Source organism: Acomys minous, assembly GCF_964271855.1.
Source record: "Acomys minous genome assembly, chromosome: 4".
NCBI classification, from domain to species: domain Eukaryota; kingdom Metazoa; phylum Chordata; class Mammalia; order Rodentia; family Muridae; genus Acomys; species Acomys minous.
In genome coordinates, this window is record NC_140486.1 from 48,853,027 (window position 1) to 48,862,470 (window position 9,444).

The 9,444-nt window shown below is 50.3% G+C and overlaps 2 protein-coding genes across 4 annotated transcripts; one reads left to right on the forward strand and one right to left on the reverse strand.

Annotated features, from left to right (window-relative positions):
* Positions 1–9: 9 nt before the first annotated feature.
* Positions 10–1,461, forward strand: NDUFA2 (NADH:ubiquinone oxidoreductase subunit A2). The gene is made up of 3 exons (XM_084780362.1): positions 10–168; positions 293–399; positions 1,157–1,461. The coding sequence occupies exons 1-3, from the start codon at positions 68–70 to the stop codon at positions 1,246–1,248; spliced, it is 300 nt and encodes a 99-aa protein (XP_084636488.1). The 5' UTR covers positions 10–67; the 3' UTR covers positions 1,249–1,461.
* On the reverse strand, positions 1,426–9,444 carry TMCO6 (transmembrane and coiled-coil domains 6). 3 transcript variants are annotated; one of them, XM_084780359.1, is made up of 12 exons: positions 8,560–9,444; positions 8,323–8,435; positions 5,954–6,153; positions 5,671–5,854; positions 5,342–5,446; positions 5,097–5,182; positions 4,644–4,760; positions 4,324–4,435; positions 4,043–4,229; positions 2,523–2,605; positions 1,991–2,158; positions 1,426–1,746 (listed from the first exon to the last, which is right to left on the reverse strand). In XM_084780359.1, exons 1-12 carry the CDS (start codon positions 8,642–8,644, stop codon positions 1,633–1,635), a joined length of 1,554 nt encoding a protein of 517 aa, XP_084636485.1. In that variant the 5' UTR covers positions 8,645–9,444; the 3' UTR covers positions 1,426–1,632. The 3 variants fall into 3 exon arrangements, with proteins under 3 accessions (XP_084636485.1, XP_084636484.1, XP_084636486.1); XM_084780358.1 differs by having other exon boundaries at positions 2,511–2,605; positions 8,560–9,442; XM_084780360.1 differs by having other exon boundaries at positions 2,511–2,605; positions 5,954–6,069; positions 8,560–9,320.

A 9,444-nucleotide genomic window follows, 5' to 3' on the forward strand; every position in this document is an offset into this window, starting at 1 on the left:
ATCCCGCCCCTCCCTGCGTCATCCAATCTATGGCGGAGGTTTAGGGGGTCCGCTATTGGTCGGGAAGATGGCGGCCGCCGCTGCTAGCCGAGCGATCGGCGCGAAGCTGGGGCTGCGTGAAATTCGCGTTCATTTATGCCAGCGTTCGCCGGGCAGCCAGGGTGTGAGGTGAGGCGTAGCGTGGGGGAGGCGAGTGGGCTTCGGGAGCTGGAGTTATGACCTTGACCTTCGTGGGGGCGGGGGCGAGGTCGGTCCTTCAGCGCGTTAGCGGCGGGTCCCTCCGTCCCTGCAGGGATTTCATCCAGCAGCGTTATGTGGAGCTGAAGAAGGCGCACCCCAGCCTGCCTATTCTAATCCGCGAGTGTTCGGAGGTGCAGCCCAAGCTGTGGGCCCGCTATGGTAAGTTCTGGCCGCCGGAGGTCCCAGAATACGGGTTAGAGAAAAGACGGGGCCTCCCCACGTCTTGGGGAAACGGGGCTGGGGGAGCAAAACTCATATTGGCGCTGATGAAGAAATCCTTATTTACTTAGTTGTGTGTTGTTTTTTTTTTAATTGAGTGATTGGTTTTTTCCAAACGGGGTAGCCTTGGCTGTCCTTCACTCGCTTTGTAAACCTGGCTGGCCTTGAACTCACAGGGATCCACCTGCCTCTGCCTCCAGAGTGCTGTGATTAAAGGCGTGCGCCACCACGCCCGGTGCTTTTTATTCTTGTATTCCTGAGAACGTATATATGGGGCCTGGCCGGGTCTTGGGTAAGACCCAGGAATTTTTGCAGTTCAGAGTGGACTACTGCTGGCCAAAAAGTGGTCAGCCAAGGCTAGACTCCCACCCGCCCCCTCCCCAGCCTAGTAGTTAATGCCTCCAGTGACCTTAAGACATCGCGCAGACACCTTTCTTCCCATACAAAATTCCAATAGGACAAGGGATTCCTGGATAGATTCACTAGGCTAATACTAAGCTCGGCAAAACCACTTTTTAAAAAGGCGGGGTTGGACTCTATTGCCGCAGCCAGCCTGGAACTGGCTGTGTACGCATGAACCAGCATGTTCAGTGAGCCGTACCCCTCTCCTGTCTTAGCCTAACAACCTTGAAAGAGACCCTTTATAATTCTGTGGCCCCCATTATGCGGGATATTCACTTACATCACCTCTCCTCAGCTTTTGGCCAAGAGAAGAGCGTGTCTCTGAACAATCTGAGTGCTGATGAGGTAAGGAGAGCCCTGGAGAACGTGCTGAGTGGCAAAGCCTGAAAGCGACTCCACCGAGGACTCTGAGCAAGAGTGCAGGATCTGCTGGACTGAAGACCGTGGGAAAGGTGCTCTGTGTTCCTTATAAAGCCTACGCGGGGCAGTGCTGCTTCGGAATGCCCTCCTCCTCCTCCTCATTACCTTCTCCCTCTTAGCATGCAAACACTGAGGAAAAGCAGGTTGATATAAAAATATAATTTTATTTCTCATCCAAAACCACCAGTTGTGGCGTCACATGTCATTAACCAACTTGCTTACGAGGATGAAATAAGACCGATTTCAAGTGCAAGACCACACACTCAGGTACACAGAAGCCACCAGCTTCTAAAACAAAATAGGGGACCCTAGGATGAATAGGGCCAGGGGTGACAGCAAGCAGCCACGTCATCATCCACGAATGGCTGTCTGCTGGAGAGCGTGTATCCTGTCCTGGAGCTGGGTTTCCTCCCGATGCTTTTCTAGGGCCCGCAGCCCTGACTGCTGCAGGAAGGCCTGGGCAGCCTGAGGGTAGAAAAGGACCAACAGAGAGACCCTAAAACCCAAGTCCTGTAGCTCCATGGGCCAGCCCACTTCCTTAGATAGTACAGTCCTAACAAGATGCAGTTGGCAGTGTTTGCCCAGAGAAACAAACACAGGTAGGGACTAAAAGAGAAGGGTGCTACAGTGGATGAAATGCAGTCATCAGTGCCAAAATGCCACGGTGAAATCCGTGGCTTCTGGGTAAGGGACTGGAAACCAAACCCACCTCTGGCTGGTACAGGAACAGCAGCTGCAGCAGTTCCAGGCTCTGGCCTACTACTTCAGTGTCAGAGAGATTCAGTGTGTTGAGCAAGCAGGAGAGCAAAGGCCCTGGCCACAGCCGCTGGCAGTAAGCTGGACCCTTCTCTACAACATTGCACAGAACAGTAAGCACCTGCAGACATAGACACACCCCCAAGGATGAAAAACCAAGAATTATGGTAGTATTAGCAAGGCTGACTGTGTGCCCACGCACTGTTAACAGGCTCTTTTATATGTAATCCCCACAACCACCTCTGAGATATTACCCATTTATAAGGGAAGTGATTGAAGCTTCCAGTAGTTTGTTGGTTTGCCCAAGGGCCATAAGCAGTAGTCTAGCTTAAAGACATAGACTGTACTAGCTCTGAAACCAAACCACGCCACCTCCCAGCTCTCAGTTAAGGGTACTTAAGACAGCCCATGCCTCTTCCTACTTGCTTTGACCAGCAGTTCATGAGTTCACATTTTCTGATACCAATACATACCAGCATGCTTACCACATTTGATTGTGGCAACAGCTGCAAGAGGGGCTCAGTCAGATCCAGAGAGAGCAAGGAGGTACAAAAAGCAGGACTGTTTGCTGAGAAGGGAAATGTCACACGAAATACCGTTAGTTCTGAACTGCCACCCTCCAGTCACTACAGCCTAGGCCATGAAGAACTACCCTGTGTTTAGAGGTCCAGATCCTGCTCCGTCTGAAGCAAGCACTGTTACTATCCCAATGGGAGGCAGATGGACCTTCAAGGACAAGAAACAGTATCCACTCTGATAGCTGCCAACTTGTCCCTGGAGCATGTGCAAGAATACTTTGGCATCTTCCTTGAGTCTCTATTCCCCTATACTCCTAGTCCATGAGGCCCCTGGCCACAAATTGAACCCCCAGGGGAATATGAATATCAAAGTCTTCCTTAGCTACAGCTTTGAGGACCTAGCATTCCCAGATCTCTGGTAAGGCTTGAAGGGGACAGGATCTCCTCCCAAGGTACCCATACCTGCCCTTGATTCTTCTCCCAGGACAACTGGAAAAGTTTATTTCTACTTCCTGTCTCCAGTAGCTTCAAGCTCTAAGGTCTGGCTACCAAGGAGCTAAAGATGCCGTGAAAGAAAGTGTGTTTGTAGCATGTAGATGCATGGTACTCAGTACTCAGCATCCTAGGAAGTTAAGGGGACTCACTTGAGTACAGATGCTCTCTCAGGTGTGCAAAAAACTGTGTGTCCACATGGGGGAGCTCTTACTGCATTTTTCAGTCTCCTAGTTGGAGGAACTTGATGACGCCTAGGGTGGCCACCTGCCCCAAAATTTTCCGAATGACTAGGTCAGAAGATGAGGCCCTTGGCTAGGTGGGTCTGCAAGAAGTGTACTTCATATGGAAGATTTTTCTTTCTTTCTTTTAATAATTTATTTTATTGTATGTGCATTGGTGTTTTGCCTGCATGTATATCTGTGTGAGGGTGTCAGATCTTGGATTTACAGACAGTTGTGAGCTGCCATGTGGGTGCTGGGAATTGAACCCGGCGGTCCTTTGGAAGAACAGTCAGTGCTCTTAACCGCTGAGCCAACTCTCCAGCCCTGGAAATTTTTTCTGACGCTTTAATGGAGCTTTTTAAAAATTTATTTACTAGGCATCTTTGGCGGGGAACAAGTTAAGGTTGAAAGACAGGAAGAGGTGTAGGGTGGGTAACCCTGAGCAAGAGGTAGGGATCCCTGAGATCGCTTTGAATCCCGTCCTGAAGGGAGGAGAAGATTGCCTGACCACCGTGGGTAGATAGGGGATGGTCTTCACCCAAGGACCCCTGCAGGATGGTTGTGAGGTAAGAGACCTTCGCTGATAGGGTAAGCAAAAGGTGTGGGCCCCTCCTTTAATATCTGAATCAGCCCCGCACCTGCCCCTATTCTCTGCCTTTCCCTCCAATCTGTACTTTGTTTCCTAACAGACCGCTCCCCTCCTTTAGTCTTAATAAATATTTTAATGACAATAAAAGCCTAGGCCTGGGCAGAAAAAGCCATAATACACACCAGTGAGGTTGTTGAGGAGCCAGAGACCCTCAGGCAGCAAGGTGGGCTGTTTCTGAAGAAAGAACTGGAGAAGGATAAACAAGGCTGCCACAACCCGCTCGTCTCCGAGCTCCAGCTGCTCTCCCAGAGCCCCCACTGGCACTTCTGTTAACAGGTTGCTTAGACACCGAAGCACGGGGCACGCAAGCTGCACAGACAGTAGAGGGTAGTGTGAGGAGAGCGAGGCCGCAGATAGAGAAGGGCAGAGTGCTCGGAAAGCCCCGCAGACCCTTTCCCCTTACCAGCTCCAGTCCCACATCATCCATTCTCTGGACAGCCCCAGCCAGGTCCAGCAGCAGCAGTGTCAAGGTGGGCAGAGCCCCATGGCTGAGGAGCGCAGCATTGTTGACCTGGCTGGTTAACAGGGAGCAAGCAGTCACTGTCAAGTCAGTCGTACGTTTAAGCTACAAACCAACCTAGGTCTGTGGGTTTCCTGAGCAAAAGAAAGCACCACAGAGGGATGAAAACTCACCAAAGCAATTCCAGAAACTAAATTCAGTCCAAAGATTTAAGTCGTATATAGGGAGCTCCAAGAAAGACATTTTCCCAATTGGCCTGTTACCTGCAAATGATGTAGTGAAGGCACCAGGCAAACTCCATAGCAACCCCAAGATTCAGCTTCGGGCCTGGTTGCATCAGTCGTAGCATGTGCTGCGGAAGACTGGAGTCCAGAATAGAGCTGCCACAGAAGCAGACTGTGAGCGGGAACCATGGAAATAGCAGCGGCTCCTCTCAAACACTTAGAGTGAAAACTATCCAAACCTCAAGTTCTCCCTAGCCAGTTATAGGCAGTTGAAAATATGGAAATCAAGCTGGGTGTGGTGGTGCACACCTTTAATCCCAACACTCAGGAGGCAGAGGCTAGCCTGGTCTAGTCCAGGACAGCCAGGATGACTGCAAGAGAAACCCTCTCTTGAAAAACAAAAAAGAAGAGAAGATCTGATGAAGCACCCATGGGCTACACTACCAAGAGGGTCAACCATGGCTGGGCATCTGAAGACATCATTTTACTCACGGAATGATCTTCTCTGGAGCTTCCTTAGCTTGTAGCAGCTGGGACAAGGCATATCCAAGGGCTTCCAGCACAGCCACGTGGGGGGACTAGAAACAGACAGGGTAGGGATCTGAGTGGAAAATGGGTCAGAAGGATCCAGAAGACATTCAACCCTTTGACATGGGTTGGAGCTACATTGCAAAGCCAGCAGAGCTGTGGAGAGAAGCCAGAGGAGGCTTGCTGGGGAGACCAAGGAAAGCACTCACCTGGATGCAGGCAGCCAAGGCTGGGACGATGCCCTGAGGCAGGAGCTGCTTTCTCACAGCCTCGCTCTCCACGATAAGGTTCCCCAGGGTATACAGGCACAGCTCCTGAGAGCAGGCAACAAAAGCACTGGGCTGGGCTCATCTCACACCAAACCAGGGATAGGAGGAGGAGGATGGCATGTCCCTTGTCCCTGAAGCTCACAAGAAAGGAGTGGCAATGCATATGGGCACTTTAAAAAATTTTTTTCCTATACCTGCCAGCTCAAGCTGGCCCCAAAGGCATACATGAAGTCTAAGCCCAGAGCAAAGTTAAAAGAAGCAGGCCTTACTATGAAGTCTGAGCTGTGACCAGAGAGGTAGGTGAGGAGGTAGGAAGTAGCTGGCAGGCAGGCCTCCGCGACTGCTGACTGTTCAGAATGAGAGAGCTCATGTAGGCACCGAGCTGCCTCAAGCTGCAGCAGGGCCCGGCTGCTGGTCAGGAGCCCTACAAGGGTCCGCATGCTCCCCTCCAGCCTGCAAGAATGACACCAGAACCCTGCTAAGCCCATGGTCTGTCCCCTCCACTCTGTCCCTGGAAAGCCCCAGCCAACCACCCGCACCACCCACACTGACCTGATGAAGGTTTGCTGGGTCTCGGGGTGCTGCAAGCCTCTGCGGAGGCTGAGCAGAGCCTTCTCCCTCTCCGCTTCATCTGCTCCCCGCTGGGCTAGCCGAAGGAGCTGCTGCACCTGAGTCCCAGAACAGGGGAGGGATGACATGCGAGTGCCACGAAGCTCGGACTTCATCTGTGACATCTTCAGTATCACTACATACTAAGAATTTGGTAGCGGTAACAGTATGGCCTGGCCTGGTGGCACAAGCTGTAATCCCAGCAAAGGCAAGCAGCTCTTGTCAAACTTGAGGCCAGCGCTCTTTCCACTCTCTTCCTTTGTCTCTGTCTGTCTCTCTCTTTCTCTCTCTCTGGGGTACCCCTCCCCATTTCCTCTCTCCATGCCCATTTAATAAATTCTTCTATAGCATAAAACAAACAAACTTGAGGCCAGCCTGGTTTACATAGTGAGTTCTGGGACAGCTGGAGCTACATAGAAAGAGACACTATAACAAAACAAACTAATATGCCTGTTAAGCACCATCTTTTTTTAATATTTATTTATTCATTATTTATACAGTATTCAGAGGGCACCAGATCTCATTACAAATGGTTATGAACCACCATGTAGTTGCTGGGAATTGAACTCAGGACCTTTGGAAGAATAGCCAGTGCTCTTAACCTCTGAGCCATCTCTCCAGCCCCTAAGCACCATCTTTTCGACAGGTTAGAGAGGCAAGGGATCCTAGTACCTACCAGCCCTACCACTGACTTCCAAAGAATCTGAACCTGTTTCATCATCTGCAAAAATAAGAATGATATCTACTCTGCCTTCTTACAGGGCTATTTCCAGAATAATGTTAAAGATTCAAGAATATTAAATATTCAAGAATATGAAACCTCTCCACCTGGCAAAACCTCGCTCCCTCCAGCTCTCCTCCCATGCAGACTCCACTCCAGCACCATCTGCAATAACAGGTCTCAGTGCTTCCAGCGTCTGCAGAGCGACGGCCTCTGCCTGTGGTACACTCCAGACTCCCGTGTCTTTCAGATGTCTGTTCTTCATGGCCTCCCTCAGGGAAGTTAGCACCTTCTGGCTTCCTCCAACAAACTTGAGTTTTTCTTGTGCCTCATGTTTCCTCCTCTGATAAAGATGGTAGGAAATCTGTTTCCCTTACTGGTTTTTGAGCCCTTTGAACCCTATCCTGCCAGTCTTTGTGTGCCTCAATGTTCAGTGCCCTAGCATAAAGGGAGCGCACAATGAGTAAGTGTCACTGCCTAGCAGCAACTGCTCTGCCAACACAGGCACTACTGAGAGATAAGGAACGCCTACTGAGTGTACAGACACTTTCATTTATTCATTCAGTAAGTCTGGGCTAGAGATGGAGCGCAGTTGGCTTGCTTAGCTCACTCAGATTCCTGGATTAGGTTCCCAGACCCCCCCATAAACCAGTGTGGTGATGACCAACTATAAACCCAGCACTTAGGATGTGGAAGAGAATCAAAGTCCAAGGTCACCCTCAGCTGCAGTTTGAGTACAGCCTGGGATTCGAGAGACCCTGTCATACAAAACAACAACAACAACAAAAAGAATAAACAGCTTTATTCCAGATATTGTGCAAGTGTCTGGGGTTTTTTAATTAATTTATTTTTTAACAAGGTCTTGTTACATACCCGAAATTGGCTAAGCGCTGGGATTACGGGTAAGCCACACCACACCTGCCTCCTGGCCCCATCCGTTCACATCGGAGGCCTCAATCTAGGGCCTGAAGCGTCCTAGGCAAACTCTCTAACGGGCTGCAGCCTGCTCCTGAGTTCACACAATGACAAGACAGGGTTCAGTTAAGTCTAGTTGGAATGCTGGATATGATGGTGCATACTAGTAATTCTAGTACCTGAACTGAGGCAGGAGAATTGCTAGTTTGTGAGACTAAGAAAACAAACTTTAGATGTAGTATAAGTCTTTGTAAAAGTAAAAGAAAAGATAAAAGCAGCCAGTATGTTTCAGGAATGAATTTAGACTGTGGTTGGGTTGAGTCACTGATATGTCAGCTGCAGTCAACGGAAGGATTTTGGTTTCTGGTTTTTTTGGGTTTTCTGTTTTGTTTGTTTTGTTTTGTTATGTTTTTTGAGACAGGGTTTCTCTGTGTAGCCTTGGCTGTCCTGGACTCGCTTTGTAGATCAGGCTGGCCTCAAAACTCACAGCGATCTGCTTGCCTCTGCCTCTGGAGTGCTGGGATTAAAGCGGTGCGTCACCACGCGCCGGGCTAACTCCAGAAATAAAAACAAAAGGCAAAGACTTGACTGATGATAAGCTGATGTAAGGAAGGGGGGCACTGACTTGTACAGGCTAGATCCTGGCATTCAGATTTGGGTTGCCCTGCCCCCTCACCTCGGCTTCCCCAAGAAGCACAACCGCACTCTGGCCTCCGGCTTCTTCCGGAGCATCTTCCCTCAGCAGCCTCTTGCTGACTAACTGCTGCTCCCTCCGCGCCTTCCGCAGGGCTGGGGGCAGAGGAACGGCTCAGTTAAGGAGGGGAAGCACACGCTCGGCTCAGAACCAGGGATCTCCTCTCCCTACTCCCAACCGCCACATTCGCATTCCCCTGACTTCCTCGTTCGTTCGCACCTGCCTCCCGCTCCCGCCGGCGGCGCCGCAGCTCCTCCACCCCGCACGCCAGCGTCCTGAGACGGCCCTGCCGCCGATTCCACATCCTGCAGCCAAAGGAAACCGCAGGGCTCCGGAGCAACAGCGCCGCCCGGAAAGGCTGGAACTGCGCAGGCGCTGAACAGAAGCCGAAGGCCAACAGTGAAAAAGTTCCGACTCTGCACCGGGGGCGGGTCTCTGTGTGAGGGCGTGGCCAAGCCGCAATTCCCCAGCTCCTGGATGGCCTTTGATGTCTAGGGCGCTCAGGCTAAAAAAAAGAGATCTGGACCTTGGGTGTCACCATCTGCTCAACAAACACGACTTACTTCCGTGTCCTCCACGCTCAGTCTAACAGCCCGTTTCACCAGTTACTCGGCTTCCGCTTCCTAAATGCTTGAAGCATAATATTCCATTAAGGGCTTGATGGCTTTAAGAGCATTTACTACTCTTCCAGAGGACCTGGGTCCGATTTTTAGCACCCGCTTTAGGCAGCTCACAACTAAGCACTTGTAACTCCAGTTCCTGCATGCATATAATGCACAAAAACGCATGCAGGCACACTAGACATAACCATAAAAATAAATCTTGCTGGGTAGGGTGGTGGCACATGCCTTAATTCCAATACTGGGGAAGTAAAAGCAGAAGTATTTCCGTGAGTTTGAGGTTACCATGGCACACAGTGAGGTCTAGGCCAGCCAGAGCTCCCTAAAAAAGGACTTGGGGGGGGTGAATAAAAATAAATCTTTTTATTTAATAAAGATGTGCTTAAAGGCGTGTGCCTAGGCACACCGTTTTGTAAAGTCCCTACATTTTGGTTAAATGGTGACAATGTCCAGAAACCACAGTAATTTATAACTTATTTTTGCT